General features: G+C 48.1%; 1 protein-coding gene and 1 long non-coding RNA gene across 15 annotated transcripts in view; one reads left to right on the forward strand and one right to left on the reverse strand.

Annotated features, from left to right (window-relative positions):
- LOC116227368 (uncharacterized) lies at positions 1 to 1,413 on the reverse strand. Of its 2 annotated transcripts, XR_016468169.1 has the most exons (4): positions 1,296 to 1,413; positions 787 to 955; positions 549 to 671; positions 1 to 89 (listed from the first exon to the last, which is right to left on the reverse strand). It is a non-coding gene; the product is annotated as an uncharacterized LOC116227368 (long non-coding RNA). The 2 variants fall into 2 exon arrangements; XR_004166549.2 differs by lacking the exon at positions 1,296 to 1,413 and having other exon boundaries at positions 787 to 1,275.
- Positions 1,414 to 1,460: 47 nt separating this feature from the next.
- Positions 1,461 to 19,941, forward strand: part of CLASP1 (cytoplasmic linker associated protein 1) — a 154,591-nt gene continuing 136,110 nt past the window's right edge. For 5 of the 13 annotated variants that reach the window (XM_090143678.1, XM_090143676.1, XM_090143688.1 and 2 more), the window contains exons 1-2: positions 1,468 to 1,573; positions 11,024 to 11,498. In XM_090143678.1, the coding sequence (XP_089999804.1) occupies positions 11,304 to 11,498 (195 nt within the window). In that variant the 5' untranslated portion in view covers positions 1,468 to 1,573; positions 11,024 to 11,303. Of the gene's footprint in view, positions 1,574 to 11,023; positions 11,499 to 19,941 lie in introns of all 13 variants that reach the window. The other 8 variants (XM_090143679.1, XM_090143680.1, XM_090143683.1 and 5 more) reach the window with 4 other exon arrangements.

Below are 19,941 nucleotides of genomic sequence, written 5' to 3' on the forward strand. Positions count from 1 at the left end.
CAAAGTATCCTCATGTTACTTGTAAATGAATGTTTCACCTTGGAGCGCTCAGCCCTCAGATTCCTGTGCAGACGTTGTGCAAAAGAGCCCTAAAGGAAAAGGGAGGAGCAGGTTGTTCAGGTGCAGTGAGTTGTTTCTACTGTGGATGCCCCATCCCTGGAGATGCTCAAGGCCACACCTGAATGGACTCTGGGCAACCTGATCTGATAGGTGGCAACCAGCCCATGACAGAGGGTTGGAACTGGTTAGGCTTTAAGGTCCCTTCCAACCCAACCATTCTGTGATTCTATCAAATAAGAGCCCCTTTCCCTCCCAGCTCTTTCTTCTGCTTCCCACTAGTTCTGTTTCACTGATGTGTTTTGTTTGAAAGAGCACTGTTTTTAAATAAAAGCTACTATATCCATATATTCCTTTATATTAAAAAAAAAAAAAAACACTTTTTGACTTTGCCCCTACTTCCAGCATTCTGGGCCCTAAATGCAGAAATCTCTAAGCTTATGTTTCGCCTTCCAAATGCACTGTGTATATATATGTATATTTGCACATACCTCCTTAGCACAGAACAGAACTCTTCTCAGCAAGCTGGAAGTGGTGCATTTTGCAGGTGGGTGAGAAAAATCCGTGCTGCTTTGTTGGTGGATGTTGCTGCCTTCGTGCTGTGCTAGTCCTGTCTGTGCAGGAGATCCATGTGTGAGGTGCATAAGTAAATGCAGAGATTTCAGAAATGAGAGCATAGTAAAAGCAAATACCTTTATTTAGGTACGTTTGTTATAAGGGCAATACTACCTGCTGTTAAACCACTAGCTGAAGCCCTTGTCAAGCACGTGCTGTTCATAGCTCCTCTGGACGAGGCACTGCTGTTTCCTTCACTTGGAATGCTCAAGGACTGGCAGGAAAAGCATGCCGTTATCTAGCAATAACTCTGGAGACATCTTTTTGAGATACTGATCTGATTCTGTCAGGAGAATTCAGTCTCTTTGAGAGCCGCTCCGGCCGTGCGGAGCCGCGTTCGGAGGGCGCGGGGCGGGACCGCACCCACGGGGAGCCCCGCATGTCGCGCACCGCGCAGGCGTCGTCGCCGCGGCAACCGGGCAGGGCGGCGGGGCAGGGCCCCGTGTGTAACGGCCGCGGGGGCGGGGCGAGCTCCCTCCCGCCGAAACGGGGCCCGCCGCTCCGGAAGTGGATGCGGCACCGCGGCGGGGTCGTTCCGACTCCGGCCCTCCGCGGCCGCCGCTAGAACGCCGGCCTTGCGCATGCGCACTGCGCGCGCTGATCTCACCGCCGCCCCGCCTTACCATAGAGACCGGCGACGGGCGCGTTCCCCCCGGCTCGCGCTCCGCGGTAGAGGCGCGTGAGGGATGGACGCGCGCTCCCCCTCGCGCGTGCGCGCTGCCCGTCCGGGAGCCTTCTAGAGGCGCGGGGCGGCGCCGCGCCTGCGCCGTGAGGCGAGGCTGGCGCATGCGCGCCGCCTCCCATTCTTCCCGTGGCAGCGGGGCGGGCGCAGCCATGCAGCGCAGCGGGCGCCGCCGCCGGCACTGAGCCCGCCCGGCCCCCGCCCCGCCGTACCCGCCAGGTAACGGCCGCGAGCGGAGCGCGGGCACGAGGGGAGCGGGGCGGCGGTCGCCGGGGCCGGGCTCCCTCGGGGGCTTCGTGGGAGGGCAGCGCCGGGGGGCGCGGAGGGCCGGGGAGCGGGGGGGCGGCGGCGGCGGTCGGGGCTTCTGGCGTCCCTTTTGTGTGCGCGGCGCCCTATCGAATTGAATCGAGCGCCTTCGGGAGGTGGGCTCGTACCGGGGATCGGCGCTAAGAGCTCCGCCGTCGTTAGGCGCATCCCGCGCGGGCTGCTCGGCGGCGCGGGCTGTGGGCAGGGTCACCCGCGGCTGTTTGTCGCTGCGCGCGGCCCCGCGCCGTCTGCGTGAGGCGCTGTCCGCGCGCCCCCGGCAGCGCTGGGGAAGGGAAGGGAAGAGCAGGGAAGGGCCGGGCCGGGCCGCTCCGCCGGCGCCGGGCGGGAGCTGAAGGCCCCGGCAGCGCCACGGCACGGCGGGCTGCGCGCGTCGCTCGGAGCGCTGCGGCGAAGGCGGGAGCCCGTAAGAGGAGCGGGTGCCGGTGGGGCAGAGGCGCGGTCTCCGCCCCGGTGCCGTGCCAGCGTCTCGTGCAGATGCGGTGGAGTCCATTTTGTTATCGGAGCCTAATGGTCCGTAACGTTCTTCTGCGCCTTTTGACGAGTTGTCTCCGTCGTTTGTCTCTGTTGGCGGCGTCCGGTGGGCGCTGGTGGGAGAGGAAGCCGAGTGTCGTTGCTTGATGCTCCGTAGCGCGAGTCCAGCGTTCAAACAGTCGTTCCCAAAGGCCTCAGAAGCACAGCTGTTCATCCAGGGTCCTGACCTGGGTTTAATGAGGGTTTGCTGGAGCGGTCTGGGAGGGATGGCTTTGGGAACTTCCAAAAGTGGAGTTTTTGACAGAGTCGAGGAGTGAACCACGAGCAGGATGGAATCACGGCACGGCAACGTTCAGGGTATTCCTTATCGCAGCAGCATTGCCCGCTGTATGGGATGAGCCTTTGTGCTGCAGTGCTGTGCTTGGCCAAGTCCAGCTCCTGCCTCTTTTCACTGTGGAATCCCATCAGTTAGTGGGACGAAAGCCTGGAAGTTACCAGAGGGACCTGGTGATGACTGTGTCACCGTGAGCCTCTATTTCATAGTCATGCTTTTTATTCTTTAAATGACTGCCAGCACAAATGGGATCTCTTTTCTATAGTGATGTGTGCAGCGTTCCTATGAAGTGCTCACAATTGATTAGGCAGATTCAAAAATGTCTGTGTTCCAAGAAGAACACTCAGTCCTTGCCTCACTTGGCTGGCAGCGTACAGTGCTGAAAGTGAGACAACAGTGTGCTTGTGGGCCGGGAGGGGTTTCTCTATTCGCGTAACATTCCCTAGAGGGACGCTTGCAGAGAATGCATGTGAACAAGTGAGCTGGTCCTCGAAACACTTCATCTCTGAAGTCCTGTTAGAACCTTAAATCTGAGCTGTAGCTGAAGCGCTAGGATCGTCAGATATTTAAAGAACGAAGTGGAAATGTTGTATTCCTTTTTCCACGTGTTCCTTAGTTCTTCCCTATCTGTGGGGCTGTGGGTTGTCAGAGGGTGGGTGGTGACAGCAGGTCCAGGTGCTGTGGTGACTTACAAAGTGGGGTAAATCTTGTCCTTCACAACCTTTGGTGTTAGCTTGTCGTGATGTACTGCAATAGAAAGTGTGAAACAGGCTGGGCATAAAAATATTCTGATGGATGCAGTAAGGGCACCCACACACCTCCCCACTCCATTGTACGGGCAGATGGCAGAGCGATGTGGCTTTGAAGAGAGCTGCCATTTGGGTACCTGTCTGGCCTCAGGTTACTTGGATCAGGCACATGTGTCACTCCGAGCCTCTCATCATAGTGGCTTGGCCATGGCTGTGGCTTGCAGTCTTCATGGAATCATAGAATGGCCTGGGTAGAAAAGGACCACAGTGATCATCTAGTTTCAACACCCCTGCTATGTGCAGGGTCACCAACCACTAGACCAGGCTGCTCAGAGCCACATCCAGCCTGGCCTTGAATGCCTCCAGGGATGGGGCGTCCACAGCCTCAACTGTGCAGAATTGAAGCTCCCTCCTGGATCTTAATGGGGCCAGGGCACCTTTGCAGCAGCTCTTGTCGGTGTGTTAAAAATGCTGGCAAGTATCAAAAGGTTGCGCAGCTGAGTTAATAGATGAAACCAATTTGTTTATTGATTTCTTCAAACTCTACTAAATCGTAAACAAACAGTCTGCATGTGAGGAAAGGGGTTCAGTTCTGTCTTGATGAATAGTTACTGATTGTGACAGCCTCATGCAGAACAGCCTCAGCTTTACCCCTCACATTGCTCTTCGTTCTCATCAGCCTATGCAGAAGTTTAGAGCGTGTTTCTTTACAGCTCTTTCGGTATTTTGGGTATTGTCTGTCAGGCCAACCTGTTAGCAGTCTTCAAAGCTGTCTGAACCACTAATGTGAGCTAATTAAGAGTTTTTGCACAGCTGGATATCTAAGAATCAACAAGTTCCTTGGCATTTTGTGTTGTTAAATACCCGGCTCTGTCATAGGCATGTTAGAAAAGCATCATCATCAGTAGCTGATTGGAAGTCAGCAGATCTTACAGCGTCTGCCCTGCCAGCAGACTGATAGTTTAAACAGCAGCGTTTGTGTTTCAGGTCTGGGCTGGGATTTTCTCTCAGCTCTGCCTGCAGGTGCTTTCCATTCCAGGAGCTTTCAGAAATCTGCATTGAACCAACGGTGATTTGCTGAAGCAGGGATCTGGTCCAGCTGGAGTCTGGTTCTGACCTGTATTTCAGGGTGATGCTGAGCAGCAGGGAGGATTCACGGGTGTGTCTGTTCCTCTGCAGGTGGCTTCTTAGAGCAGCAGTCACTGAGCTGCCTCTGGAGCCCGGGACAAAAATAAACTTTTCAAAGTGACTGACTTAGGATCTGCTTGTGTCTCATTCACAGTGTAGAAGGCTCTCTCTAGGCCTGCTGGAGTGAAGTCTCATTCAGTTTGAAGTGTGTGTGTTCATAGCAGTAGTGCCTTGGAATGATGGTTTTCACAAGCAGGCACTTGAGCACTGGCACTTCCCTCTCTGTTATTTGCTGCCAGGGTGATTCTGGCTTGGGCTGGCACACAAAAGCCTACCTTTGTGTTCTGTGCCTCTAACCAGTTATGTATTGCTGAGGATAGCAGGCTCCTGGAGGATTGGGGAATATGGCATTTCTACCACAACCCCACTGATCTCCTAGAACTAGATTATCCGGATCTTGTACCCAGCATGTGGTACTGTGGGTTTTTATTTCCCCACGGTGCTATCTGGCCCTTGCTTCCTACTGCTGCTGCGGACTTTGTTCCAGTGACTCTGGGAAAGGCAATGAGTTTCTGCCCCATTCCTGCCTGCAAAGTAGGCTCTTGGTATTCTCCCATCTTTTCTCTCATTTACATTAAGAAATGCTTTTCATCTGTGAGATCATGTAAATTAGTGGTCTGAGCCTATGAGACTTCATTTATTGCAGTGCAGATAGGGACTGCAGGACTCAGATGTGTGCTGGAAGCCCCTGCTCCTGCTGGTGAGCAGGGAATGAATGGGACACCACTCATTTTTAGTGATGTTTTACTTCCACACCTTGCTGCTAAGCTTCACAGTCCAGCAAGGCTTCAGGTGGAAGTGTTCTCTTCTTCCCAGGTTCCTCCAACAGATCCCATTGCTGCCGGAGAACGGAGAGAGCTTTAGAGCCTGGTGCTGGGAAATTGCCCTGCTTTTGATTGTGGTAGGAAGGGAGCCAGACACCTCCATCTTAAAGTACTGTAACTGTATGGCTGGATGTCATCCAGAGTCAGTGCTGATTTTGAAGAGGGGAAATTAGGGGAAATCTGTATTTGGAAAACAAAGGCTGTTGGAACTCGTGTGTTTTCCTGCCGCACTCTGGAGGAGTGGCTCCTGCTCAGTGCAGTGGTTTCCGTAGTGCCAGGCACTGGGAGCACACTGAGACTGGGCTTGCTGCAGAGATGTTTTTGGAGATTGATGAGGCCTCACTGAAATCAGCACTTTTGCGAGCTGTCCCACTGCTGAGGCAGCAGTGCAAACGTTTATGGAGGCATACAAGAGGGCCTGCTGTCTAAAAGCTTATCTGACCCAGGGCAGGGTAATGCAACTTTCACGGCTAGCATCTGTCCTGGAAGGATTGCAGGGGGGGCTGCAGCGTCTTAGCTTAAGCCCTGGAAATCTTTCAGACATGTTCATTCTGGAAATCTGACTAGTTTTTCCTTGTGGCAGTGAATTTGTGTGCTGGTGTGGGTTGGTTGCTGTCTGTTCTTCAAAGACAAAGCCCCTTCATAGACTCTAAGCAAGCCTGAAGAACAGCTGGTACATAGCAGGGCCCCAGCAGCCTTCAGCCAGAGGTGGTTCTGCAGGTGAGCCCAGCAGCAGAGTGCAGCTGGTGCTGTTTGGGTCCAGGGGAACCTGGCAGGCACTACACCAAGGTAAGAGGAGCTGCCTCTTCCATTGGTGACCAGCTCCTGCTTAGAGGAGCAGGAGTTGTTAGGCTGGAACTCTAAGGATCACTGGATTAGGGGGAGGTTTAAGTACAAGGCAGCACTAATTACTGATTTAAAGCAGTCAGTGATTGTGAAATAGCCCTGGGCACTAAATAAACATTATCTTCTACATATGGAGCCAGGTGAAGAGAAGGGAGAGCCCCTCTGTGCCAAGTGCTGGGTGGGCGTCTCCTGCAAACTGCTGCTTTTTGCATATCTGGGGAGGAACAGGTCCAGTTGGGTGCTTAGTGAGTGTCCTGCTTTGTGAAGGGCTGATATCAAAGCCCCCTGGGCAGGGCATGGAGAAGGCCATAAGGAGAAAGAGGACATGGAGGACTGAAGAGGACCTCCCTTCATGCAGAGCCTGGGTTTTGAGCTGCCATGCTGATGGGCCCTGTCTGGCCTTTGCAGGGCATGGTTTCCAGGTGCCTCTGCACACAGCATGCCCAGGGCTCTGGCTGCTGAGACCGGGCACTGCCCTCCTGCAGTGCTCAGCTGCTGGAGCTGATAAAAGCTACCTGAAGAGTTACTGCATTTGACTGGGGTGGAGATTGGGAGGAGTTGTTCTTTGCTGTGGAAAGTCAAGGTTCAAGGCAGTCTCATGTACCTTGAACTAAATTTAAGCTGAATCTTGCATGCAGTTATGTCCTGAGACCTGTGAAGGAGCTTGGTTGGCGCTCCTGTGTTGCTGTGTTACTCATACAGCTGCTCTGCTATACCTCACAATCTACAAAACATTGCACCAAAGAAGGGCTGTCTGGTCTGGGAGTTGTTGAGAAGACCAGCATACAGCTGGAAGCAGGCAGGGGAACCTTCAGGAAGCGCTGGAAAGACCTGTGAGAACAAGAGGAGCATTGCTGGCTGTGAGCCCCTGGGTGGCTGTGTTAGGGGCTCAGTGGGAGCTTGTAACCTGCACTGGTGTTTGTGTGTGAAGGTGCCCACATAATTGGAAGGTGCCAACTCAACGTGGTGATTAGAGCAGAGGGGTTAGTCTGGAGTGAGTGGGATTCTGCTATGCACTGAAAAGACTTTGTTGGCTTATGTGGTGGCATGAAAGTGAGTGCATCTTGGGTAACAAGTATTTCCTTTTTGCTCTTTTGAATTGACTTATTCCAATTGCTTTGCTGTGAGTTGTAGCAGCTTTGGTGAAGTTATGGTGATAGCCTGAAGTTACTTAGCTTTGATACAACTGTTCAGGCTGCCAGCTTTCTCCTTTAACTCACCGTTCTGAGCTCCAAGCTGGCATTACTCTTAAGCCTCTCTAATGATTTTCTGCTGGATAGCTCTTGATGGAAAATGTAGGTGTTGCTGGCAGGGTCTGTGGCTAAGCACATAGTTTTCATGGCTTAATAGTGAAAGAAGGAGCTGTGTTTTTGCAGTGGCAGAGTTGGGGTGGTTGGGATATTCCCCCTCCCCACCTTGCATTATTTAACCTCCATCCTGACATTGTCAGTCTTGTTACAAGCTGCAAGCATAGCTGGAGGACCAGGACAGCACCATGCTCCAGAGCCTGCATTCACAGCTCTTCTGAAACATGGAGGAGCTCCAAGCACGTGATCTGTGCCACTGAGTTGCTGGTTTCCAAACCTGTGTGACCCTGCTTCAGTGGAAGAGGTGGTACTTGAAATCCTAGTCTGAAATGGTTGTATCCTGTAACAATGGCTACCCGCAACCAGTGGTGATGAGATTCTGCAGGAAAAGAAGTGGCCTCCTGTAGCTGAGATTGTGGGTTTGTGTTTTCCAGAGTTTGTTATGTGTGGAGCATCTGCCAGATCAATTTCAGGTGTGTTGAGATGCAGCAGCCATGTTCTTTGCTGCCTGAGAAGTTCGTATTTTTGAGTTTGGATCTTGGTTTTCTCATGGGGTACTTTTTCCTCTTCCTCTGTGAGGAAAGGGAGGTAATTAGCAGGCTTCCTCATGTATAGAAAAGCTTTTTTTTTTTTTTTTTTTTTAAGGTGCAAATTAAGCACCTGTTGGCTGGTAGATGCTAGGCAGCCACCAGCCTATTCTTCTGGCTTACTGCACAGGTTTGCCCCAGGATTCAAAGGTGTTTGTGGCTCTTTTCTCCTGCATGTGATGAAGTGGTGCCATCATGTGCAGTGGGTTTTCTGTAGTGTACAGCCCTTGAGTCCATAGCATGCATCTGTTCTTCTGCAGTGCTCTGTAATCTTGGTCCCATGTTTTCCGTCAAGTGTCTTAAAAAATTAGGAGCTCTTAATGAAATTTGCTTAAATTAGTTCACTTAAGAGATTGCTCTCTGCTTGTAGGCACAGACTTACTTACTCCTAAATGAAAACCACAAGAAGAGAGGCTTCAAAGTTTGGCTGTTTCTTTCTCACGGCCCTGTGGGCACCTAATGGCTTGTTGGATGTGTTGGGACTTGTTGGTGTGAAGTTAATCAGAAATGGCTATTCTGTGGTAAGTCGCAGTCATTCACACCCTCCTGGAATCTGAATTAATTTTCAGGTTTAAGCAGGTTCCACATTTCCATGTTAAGAGCAGTTAGGGGCCTTTCCTCGCCACCCTGACCCAATTTTAACAGAGGTCTCCTGTTGAAAGTGGGCAGCTTGTGGAATCCAGAAGCAAGTCACACAGCTAACTTGGGATGTTTCAGATAGGCAGTGCAGGGTGTGATGGACCCTCTCTTGTAAGGAGTGCCTTCAACAAGGAGCAGCAGGGCCAGCCCATCCTGAAGGGCAGGGATGGGCCCGTATTCAGAGGCACAGATGAGGAGACTCAGTGGAAGACTTCTATGCTTTTGTGATTGAAGTGGCAGTTTTTCACCTGTACCATTTTGGGGAGTGTTTTTGGTTTTGGTTTTTTTTTGTCAAGATCAGTTTTAAACTATCACTTCTTGTTGTAGTTGGCTGCCAGAAATATGTTCTGTGAGGATGGGAGAGATCAGAGCATTTTGGTTGGTGCTGAACTGACATAATGGAGAAACTGCAGCTCCAATAGTAAGGAGAGGTATGGCTTTCTGCTAGTTTGGAACCAGAGTCTCATTTAGAAAGGAAAAAATAAGGGTTGCTCTGACTTTGAGTGCTGATTGAGCTGTTGTTGATAATTTCAGAACTGGAAGTTGAGGTCTTACCTATGGTCTGACAGAGAAGCTAGTAATAGAAGACATGATTGTGTTTCCTACTTAATAGGTACATAAATAGGTTTTATAAAACAATAAGACTTTGATATGCTCTCTGGGCGGCTCAGGTAGGTGTACTGGTCAGAGGCAAGCAGAAGCTGTGTTCTGGTCATTTCCTATGGCACTGACAAAGCCCCAAGCGTTGTGCAGGTGCAGCTGATGCTTCCTTGCTGCTCCAGAGGGTCAGGTTTTGCTGGTGAGAAGAGATTTCAGTCTAAGGGCATGAAGCAACCTTTCTGGTTGATGGCAGGGATTGCCAGACAGTTGGCTCAGTTGTGTCTCTGGCTGTACAGAACCAGTTTGGATCGCTGTCAGCCACTGGGGATTTGAGCTGCAGGGCTGGGCAGGGGGGGTTCCGTGCTCTGGGGCTCTTCCTGCCTGGTGAATAGTGGTGCAGCTGGTGTGGGCAGCCGCAGTAGAGCTGCAGGCTCTAGATCCCAAACTTCGTTGTTGCCTCTGGAGCTGTGAGTGGCATTTGTGGGATGCAGCAGTGTGCAAGTGTGGCCAGGGAAGATGGAGGTGAGATAATGAACTGATACAGCGTGCTGTGCAAGTGTGCTTTTGCTTCCAGACGAGGGATTTTGTGAGCATCTCATCTGCTTTCAGACCTGCTTTGCTTTTTATTAACTTTAGTGAAGGCCTTGTTTGCTCAAATGGAAGGTATTTAGAATTGCAGACCCATGCTTCCAATTAGTGAAAGCGCGCCTCCTGCTTCCCCCCAGTTGGGTATTGAACCAGGTGTCTGCTCCACAGCCTCTTGCCTCATACTGAGCTTGGCCTGCTTTCCTTGTTGTGGTGCAGAAAGTAGAGCAGACGTCAAGCTTTGGTTATTATTAGGCTGGAAACAAAAAAGTATACAGGGTTTTTGTCATCTTCTAACTAAAAGTGCTAACTTGGAAGAGGAAGTGCTTCGGAAGCAGCATGGCTGCAATGGGAGCCCTGGGCTGGTGGAGGACAGCTGGGAGGTCTGTGCCTGGAGGGGATGGTTTGGCTGCAGGTTGGGAAAAACCCTAAAGAGAAAAAAAAAAAAAAAGCTTAAATGCAGTCCCTGGAGAAGAGAGCTTCAGATGTTGGGGAGCATAGCCAAATTCAGATGTGCAATTACTTTCTTTTCACAAAAGATGCTGTGCCTGTGAGTGGCAGCAAAATTTGTCCTGGCCTTTCTTCTCCATGGCTGTGGTTCCCAGGAAGCCACAGGCCCTGCTGGCTGAGCCCTGGTTATGCTATTGCAGCAGACTGTGCTTTTTCCTAGGTCTGTGCTTTGGGATGTATCAGGATTCAGCCTGGAAGCAGCTTGAGCACTGGCTATTTGAAAACTGCTTGCTTGAGGTTCCTGGAGCCCAGCATTAGGGCTGAATCCTGCAGGCAGCTGGTGGCACTGACTGCTGATGGCCAGTGGTCCAAACAGGATCCAGATGCCTTCCTGCTTTCACTCCTTAAAACAGATGTGTTTTCCTGATGGCCTGCATAAGGCTTTTGTCTCTTCTTTTGTGTGTGAGTGGTGATGGTGGTAGTTGGAAGAATATTGATTATTAATCCTTACTTAAGGCCCAGATTTGCTGTCTGTCACTAAAGCTGCTGCTGGGGATCTGCTGGCTAACTGCTGTTGTGAAGAATAACCAGAGATTTTTGTCTTGACCTACCTTGTCTGATTCCTTAAAATAGAACAATGCTCGTATCCAGCTTATCGCAGCCTTGCAGCTGTATGTGAATAACCTATTTAGTGACATGCTTTCAATCTTTTTTTTTGCTCTGTTCTTAATTTAACCTATAATACTGTTCTTTTTCTTTCAGAATGGACTGCTGAATTGAGAATTATTGCAGACCCAACAGTACAGCACTGCTCATTGCTTCATCTATCACTAGTTATTTAAATTGGACTTTTAATATCCTGCCAGCTGCTGTTCACACACACATGGTGCATTGTTGCCATTCTCAGAATTGCATCTTTGAAACCCAGGCCCTCAGTAACCTTCACTGAACAAAGAAGTGACCTCCTGCATACATTCATAGAGGGATTTTTTGGACTGTCTGCCCTCTAGCTTTCTTGTTAGTGCTGTGTTTCTGAGACACTATGGAGCCCAGTATGGAGTACTGCTTAGCACAGGTGCTGCAGAAGGATGTTGGGAAGAGACTTCAGGTTGGCCAGGAATTGATAGATTACTTCTCAGATAAACAGAAGTCAGCTGATCTGGAACATGATCAGACGATGCTGGATAAAATGGTTGATGGACTGGCCACCTCCTGGGTGAATTCCAGCAATTATAAGGTAAGACTTGTCAAATTACAATGAAGATTTTGGTTGTAATTGAATTCTAAGTGATGCTTGATCCAAGTGGAACTTGTGTTGTATGCTTCTTAATATGCTGTTCTGTACTTAATATGCTGTTCTGTAAGCTGATCATTACGCTGAGTCAACCATCCTGGTCCCATTTCTTGGTAGCCAATTGCTGATATGATATTAAGGATTCGTGGCAGTTATACTTCAGCAAATCAGATTTATTTTGTGTGTTTGTACTCTGATATCCTGATTTCTTTGTATGCCTTGTTTGTCTGTGGGATGCTTTGATCATCCCATTAATTGACAGTGTGGGTGATTTCTTGCCAAATAAAAATGGCAAAAAGCATATATATATACGTGTGTGTGTGCATGTATGCAGCCTTTGCTTTTTCATACTGTCCTTAATTCTTGCTAGATGTTTTTTCTTACTATTTGGAGATAATTTAAGTACTACTGATCTACTGCAGTTAGCTCAGGAAAGGTAATGAGCGTGTGTATGTTCTCTTGAATTGAACAACCTTGCAGTGGATGAGCAGTGGGATTTGGAACTCAGCTGCCTTGTTATCCCTGTCATGCTGCTTCTGATTTCTTGTCTGCAGTTTCCTTACTGAGGAGAGGTTTGCAGCTGTGCTTTGGAAGAGTCGTGTCCTGGTCATTTCCCAAGGCACGCTGACAAGGCTGGTGGGATACTTAGGCTGTTGTTACAGGGAAGAGGTTTTGGTATTTTCTGGTAAATCCAGAAAAATCTGGGAGTAAAACCTCCTACAGACCTGATGGTGAAGCTCATTAACAGAGCTATACTGGAGTCCTTGCACATAAGAAGTGAAGGAGAGACTGACTGTGTGGGTTGTGAGTGCTTTGGAGCAGAACATCCTCAGATTCATTTAAACTTTTTAATAGAAATTTTGATTGAAAAGTAGCTGTGAGGGTGATGCGTCTTGGCCAGCGTGTTCTGCAGGGCTGCGTTTGTGCTTTTCTTGTTTGCCAACAAACTACTGTGGTGAAAGCTGTTTGGCATCCAGGAACCCAAAAACCCAAAGCCAGTGGATCCATTCTGGCTGAGCCAGAAGAAATCTGCTGTCATTAACAAGTTGTGTTTGTGCAATGTCCTAAGAGTTTTCATTCCCCTTTTTTCTTGCTACCTGCCTTTCTTTCCCTGTTTCTTGGTGGAAACTGTTCTTGCCAACACAAACAGAGTAAACATTACACACAGCAATTGTGTGATGTGCCATTTGCTTAGACGTTACGAACTGATGTGAACTGCAGAACTGTGCAGTACTTTGCACTTCTGGCATCACACTTAGGTTGTTTTTTTTTCTTTTGTCCATTGAACTACAGCCCACCACGTCCACTGCGGTGTTCATTATCCAGGAACAAACCAGTGGTACTTCTGCACTGGAGTGATTCCACTCATGTTCTATAGGTGGCATTTGGTTTCATTTAATAAGTTCTAGTAAGCATAATATGGACTTATCTCAAGTTTCTGGAGGCTGTTTTCTCTGTAAATGGGTGTAATCGAGTATGTGAAGCTTTTAAGTGGGACAAGCAGACTACCTGGAGTTAAGTGATACTGCTTTTAATATCCAGCCAACGTTTCATCTCAATATGCCACTCTCTTTTTTGTTTTAGTGCCTGTATTTATATTCCTAGTAACTTTCCTCCAGACTGCTGTGAAATGTGACATCTTTGGCACAATTCAGCTCAGTTTGTGCTAAAGGGAGCTTCAGCTGCTGCGGCTGTGCATTTACAGGGAGGGCTTGAGTTGTCTTTGTCATTGGTTTGAGCTGTGTAAGTCATGACCATCACAGACAGTTTGAGACTTTGGTGTTTTCGTAGGCTGTTTTTATTTAACCTGACAGTATTTTGTGAAGCGCTGAGACAGGAGACGATACCATCTTCTCTTTCACTTGAGAATAACTAAAGCCTGCACTGAGGCATGTACTGTGAGACTTGTGGTGATACTAGGGGCTTCAGCGTATTGTCTTACCTTCCCAATCCTATAGCAAGGGGAGGGTGGTGAAATCAGCAGAAGTCATTGATAGACCACCTTACTTTGAGCTGCTTGCAGCAGCATATACTCTTGTATACTCTTGTCAGGTAGGTGCAGGATCTCCTGATGCATACCTTTGTGGCCAGTGTGACTTCCTCTGTGTCCAGACTGATGAACCAGTGATGTTTTGTGGTGGGATGCAGAGGAATGCATCTAGGATCTTAAAGTGGTGTTCATGCTTCTGGAAGGGGACTGAGGGTGTTTGGCAGTGACCTTCTTGTGGCATGTTCTCATTGAAAAATGGTAGGAGAGGGCAGTTCAAAGTGAAAATAGGTAAAGAACTTTGTGAGATTTGTTGCTTTTTATTCTAATCAAGTAATCATTATTTTGGTGCTGCTGTACTCAGTGCACTTGCCAGGGGGAGGATCCTCTTACCCTTGCATGGGACAATCCCTTTGCTCCAGATCAGCTTGGTCTGAGTGATGCTCTGTACCCAGCAGGTTGACCTGTAGGAGACATGAGGAACTGACTCCGGTAACGCAGCCCAGTGGCTGAAGATGTTTCCTCTCAGAGGTCTCCCAGGTGAACCTGGTGCATAGACCAAGTCTGTCAGGTTGTGAGCTGTGTGTGGGACTCCTGATTTGATTCTTCTGCCTCCTGATGGCTTTCGTTACTTACAGAGAGAGCAAAATGAAACACGTGGTGAAGTATTGCAGGGAAATTTTATTTCCCCTGACAGAACTCATAATCATGTTAGAGAAGGCAGCCTTCCTTTCTTATCTGTGTCTGCATATCAGATGTTACAAGAGCATGCTTCACTGAGCTGAGGAGAAGGAAAACTTACATAAATTAGCTGGCTTTCTTAAACTCTGTATTGAATAATGTTTTTGGTTTCTCTAATTGAGGGGTAGAACAGATGGTGCAGGCTTAGTTTAAAGTGGCATCCATTAGAGTTACTTAAGCTGATGAATGGTTGTTCTCTGTAGGCATACAGTTGTTCTCTATAACACGTTTATTTTAGAAGAAATTCAGTGGAAAAAGTCCTGATTGAAGGAAGCAGTTATCAAGCATGGTTATGGGCTAAGGTGGTAATTTGGTAGGTGGGCTTTGTTGAATACTTAATGCATAGAGAAAGGAGTCTTTGGCATCTGGGGAAAAAGAAGAGAGTTAAATGGTTTCCAGACAGCTGTTAGCTGGTGAGTTTGGGGATGCTGAGGGGTATGTGAACATCAGTGAGAGCTGCATTTGTTTAATGGTTTCTCCCTAGAAAACCTTTTTACTATGGAGAGGTAACTCCTAATAGAAAGGAAGATGAACTAGAATTATTCTGATGTCCAACAGACATGAGAAAATGGGCCACCAAGAGTGGTTTTGAGATCTGTACCAGAATGTATACACTCATATTGCAGAAATGAACTCTGACTCCAACTCTTGTGTGGGGAGAAAAGCTACCTTAGCAAGGGATAAAAAATCATTGGGCTTCTACTGTATTTGTGGAATATGGCCCTGATTTTAGGACTCTGGTGTTGGCAAGCTGCTAATAGGTGGGTTTTCCTGCCTGAAACCTAGAAAAGAGCAGAGGCTTGGCTCCAGGATATCCATTTTCCTGTAGGCATTGAAGTTATTTCCCTGCAGCTCCTAGGCCAGCTGAAGGGCTGTTTTTCCTCTGTGTGTGTGCAGTATCTGTGGCTGCCTTTCTAACCCTCACTCTCTGTGTGGCAGCTGTAGCAAAATCAGCACTGAGAACTTTCCTATGGATTTATCTTCCCCTCTCCCCAGGTAGCAGTGGCTATGGATTGTCCTCTGGCAGCTGGAGTGGGAGGAACTGGACAGTGGGGTGGTAATATTTTTCTGACTGGTAGTGTGTTTGTGCTTCTGGTAGGGTAAAGCAGCAACAAATAAGCCTGTGATCCCAAGCGGAGCAGACAAGAGGATCTTTCAGTTACTCACCAAGATGTTATGAAATGGAATATAAATAGTGAGAACCCACAGAAATCCCTAGGGAGTGTGAAGAGCCCCCGTGTTGAAATAAATAGGAGGGATTTTGTTCTTGTAATGGCATGAATTTGGGTAGGGTCAGTTCAAAGGTCTGTGTCGCTTCGTGTCTCTTCTCTCTGGGGCTCACACTGGGTGGTCATTGAGTGTCCTCACTTGTAAATCCATCTGGATTCATTGTGGATCTGAGCCCCCTCTTCTGGTTTCTACTCCGGTCCCTTTTCACTTTGGGTTTTAGTGCTGGATGTGCACTGCAGCAGCTGCCGTGCAGGCTGTGTGATGACCTGCCCTTAGCTTTGGGGTGCTGGGTTGTTAGGGCAGACAGAGCCAGCCCTCCCGGGGTCTCGCCACCATCACGGTTACTAAATTGAGAGGACAAAGCTATTCCTTTAATGCTGGTGTAGTGTATCAGCTGCAGTGCTGTGGTGCTTGTCACTGTGGCTTTTTCAGAGGTCTAGCACGATTTGCTGTCCCCCGGGAAGCCGGGGGTATATTAGCTGGCTGCAGCCTGAGGGTCACAGCTGATGCCTGTGTGGAAAAGGCAGATTATTGGGGATTTAGTCCCTTGGTGATAAGGGTGCACTAATGCTATTGTGCTGGGCGTTATTGGGCCCTGTTGTGGAATGTGCTGTGCGGTGCTGGCTGTGTGCTCGGGGAAGGAATTCGGGCTGGAACAGGTGCAGGGAAGGGCCAGTGCAGTGCTCAGGGGGCTGGAGAGCATGGCTGGCCTGAGGAGGCTGAGGGCTTGGCTTGCTTAGCTTGTGAAGTGAAGGCTGAGAGGGAGTGTGATGGCTGTCTATAAATACACATCAGAGGGGTGGACGTGGGGTGGGGGCAAACTGTTGGAGCTAAAGGGCAAGGTTAGCACAAGAACAGATGGGTATGGATGGGCCAGAGTAAATTTAGGCTGGATGTGAGATGAGGGACTGGAAAACTCTTAAAGAGGAATGGGTGAGGGTAAGACATGTATTTGGTTTTAGGATTGTTCCTGTAATGATTTGGAGTAGTTTATAAGTAGTGTAAGTTTATAGAATAAATCATAGAATAACAGGATTATCCATGGCTACAGGGAAAGCCCACTGCAGTCCTTTGTCTCTCTGGTAGAACAGAACGTGAATCTGCTAACGCTTTGGAAAAAGCATGAATATTTTAAAATGTGTGCTGGCTTTGGTCCTTAGAAATCCCACAGAGATTCACAGAGACTGTTCATACTGTGCCTGAGTGCCCCTATGGAAATGCCTTTATGGAGGAGCGGTCACTTAGGTGTGTACGTGATCAGGCTCCCCTGGTGTTCCATAGGCACTGTGATCCCTTGCTTTCCCTGCTGCTGGGACTGGTGCCTGGGGGCTGTAACCTGAACTGGAGGTTGGTTGCCAGGGTGGGATTTACTGGCATCCTGATTTTTGGCAAGCTGGGTGATGTGAGCAGGGCCTTTAAAATGGCTCAGTGGAATTCTTCTGTCCTTTTGATGCTGAAAGAAATATTTATCAAGAGTCTCCTCACCAACACCAGTATTACCTGCCACTTCATTTCTCAGATGAAAGAACCTACTTGCAGTCTGTCTTCTCTGTGAAATGTTCCTCAAACTCTTCTTGAAAGCCGTTCTTGTCTCCTGCTTTGAACCTCAGTATGAAGAACTGCCTGCTAGTAATCCCACTGGCAGTGGGATCTATCTGCCTCTGTCTGATTTTAGTTCTTTACAAGCAGAGTTGTCTTCATTAAGCCTCATTTCCTTTTATTTTTCTCTATGCAAGTTTGTTATCTGATGCTGTGATTGTCCTGATGTTTGTTTAAATTTATTAAAGAATTTCCAAGTTATGGGGAGAGTGTCAAGCGTATGAATGATAAATGCATGGGACAATTACATTGATGTCTCTTCCTTAATAGTTTGACTGAAAAAGCATTGATGTGTAGTAATGCAAATGGATACATTTATTTCATCCTGGCACTTAATTAAAAAAAAATTTCAGTGTCCATGGCTCTAAGTGCTGCTATGTTGGTTCTTGGATCAGCAGCCCTCTGGACTCCATGGTGTGTAGCAGGGATGCTTTCCCTTTCAGATAAGTGATTCTGGCTCAGCCTTCCTTTGGCAACAGCTTCCTTTGAGCCTGAAAGGTAAGATTTCCTGCAGGGCACAGGGACGGACTTGTAGGACTGCAGGATAATTTGCCTCTGCTTGTATCCTGTGTGCTCTGGGGCCAGACCCCGCAGCACAGGAGGGGAGGTGTGGAGCACAGTGCAGACAAGTAGGCTCTGGTTTTCTCCAAGTGAATGCTGCCACCTACAAATTGTTCATTACTTACTTCCTAGATCAGATCTCATTTTTTAACGAGACTGCTCTGTTGTTCCTCATTTGGTACTGCGTTTGTTGCCAAATGCGAAACTTTAAAACAAAGCAGCATTTGAGTATTCATGATCCAGAGCAGAGTCCCAGTTATCAGAGCATGGAAGAAAGCAAGATCGTTTCTTGATAATAGCATGGCTGGCAGTTTAGGTAGAGGAAGGAGTCCGTAGGATCAGGCCCTGAATTGTAAGTGTAAGAATTTTCTTACCTAATGGTGCTTTTTCATTTCCAAAAGTAGCTACTTGGAGAGAACTTGGTGAGACAATGTGAAAAGAGGTGGTAGAGCCCTGTCCTGTTGTGCCATTGTTGTAGTGCAGGGTGGGCACGGCATACAGGCTGTGGGCTGGCAGCATCTCCTCTGGGAAGTGAAAGCAGTGCAGGGTTAACCTTGATGGTACCGCTTTGCTTGGGGTGTGTTTGTGCCTGGCTGAGTAGCTGAGAATTGGGTAACAGCAAATGGAAAACCTCCAGTTGCTTCTACTCAGTGTGTTTTGTTGTTGCACCTTTGAGATGTCTGTGTAGTTAGTGTAATTTGCATGTTAGAAATCAGCTCTTACTACTAATTATAGCAGTTCTTTGTTACAATTGTATTCCACTGGAAGGTAGTGATTCTTGCCTTGTATTCTCGTGGCTCCCTCTTTGACTAATAGCAGGTGACAGTCATGCTGGCTCTGATTGGAAGCCTTACTGCACATGGTGTAAGTTATGGTCTGTGCAGTGATGTGTAACAAATACCTGCTTTTAACAGTTAGGAGGTCTTTGCTTATTCAGCGCTTACATTTAGAGATGTCACTTGTTTGGTGCGATTTATAGCTAAATTTTAGAGGTTTTTCCTGATGCTTACCTACCACCAGCTTTATATATAACCTAACTTTCAAGATTGCAATTCCTGTATTTCTGTTATAAATACAGATGACTCTGTGGCTTTCACATTGGAAATAAAGCACACTGAAGTTTTGGAGAGAATCCTGTTTGCTCACAGTTGATGCAGTTGGTCCCATTGCACCTTACTGCTTATACTCCTGTTCTCTGGTACACAGCATATCTGGACACATTCCTATGTCTTTTTAATTAGAGTGCTGTGGACAGAACAGTCCTTGGGTGGGTGCTGCAGTGTACTTCTGGCTTATTGAAGAAGGCTCTGGAGAAGATGGCTGTGTGGCTTATTTAGCTGAGAAATGCAAGGGAATGTAGCAGTGCTGTGCCCTAAGGAATGGAGGGTGCCACTGATGTGCTGCTTGGTGTGTGTGCCTGAGCTGCTTGGCCTCCAAAAGGAATTTCTCTTCTCTGGATGTTGTGTGGAAAGTTGTACCTATGCACAGGTTTTAGAAGGTACCTGCTCTTACAGATTGCAGTGTTTATTCTTCTTTTTTTTCTGTCTGGAGAGAGATTCTCTTCCAGGTGTGCATTGGTGGCCTTTCAGGTAGTGTATCATCCACTTCTTCTATATCATCCACCTCTTCTACCTTACTTGCCCCTAAGAGTCTTTAGAAAGTGATTGTATTATGTTGTGGGTTGTTGTATAGGAACTGCTGAATCATGGCCTGAACCTCTGATTGATTGCTGAGGTGAGCCATGAGTCAGCCCTGGGAGCAGAGGTGAAGGCAATTCACCTGGGCTGCTGGAAGGGGTGGAGCCTGGCTGCATGTTTCCTAGACCCCATTTAAGAGCTGACTACCAGTGGGGAAGAGTCTCTTTCTGAAGGTCCCTCCTTCTGAAGTTTTCTAGTGAGCCCAGGACAAGGGTAAGCCCCAGTCTATTCTTTTTGGTGTAATAACCTGCTTAGCCAAACTCTCTTGTATATTTCTTAATTATAACACCTGCATATTCATTGATTATGCTGTGAATAAGGTATCAGTGTTTGTGAAAGCCTCCACAAGCTCTAGCCCCCATCAGAACCTGAGCTTTCTCATTGGTCTTGAAGAGAACTGCTGCTTTCATATTGTGCAGGTCCTGTTGTCTCCAGGTGATTGCATCTGTCTTCTGGAAGCTTAATGAAAATGAGAGAGGTGCTTTTCCCAAGCAGGAATGCACATGTGAGGAAGGCAGAAAGTGCAGCAGTGCTTCTTTGAAAACCTCTGCCTAAAGGTGGGGATGGTAAG

The sequence above is a fragment of the Phasianus colchicus genome, chromosome 7 (genome assembly GCF_987193195.1).
Source record: "Phasianus colchicus chromosome 7, bPhaCol1.hap1.1, whole genome shotgun sequence".
NCBI classification, from domain to species: Eukaryota; Metazoa; Chordata; class Aves; order Galliformes; family Phasianidae; genus Phasianus; species Phasianus colchicus.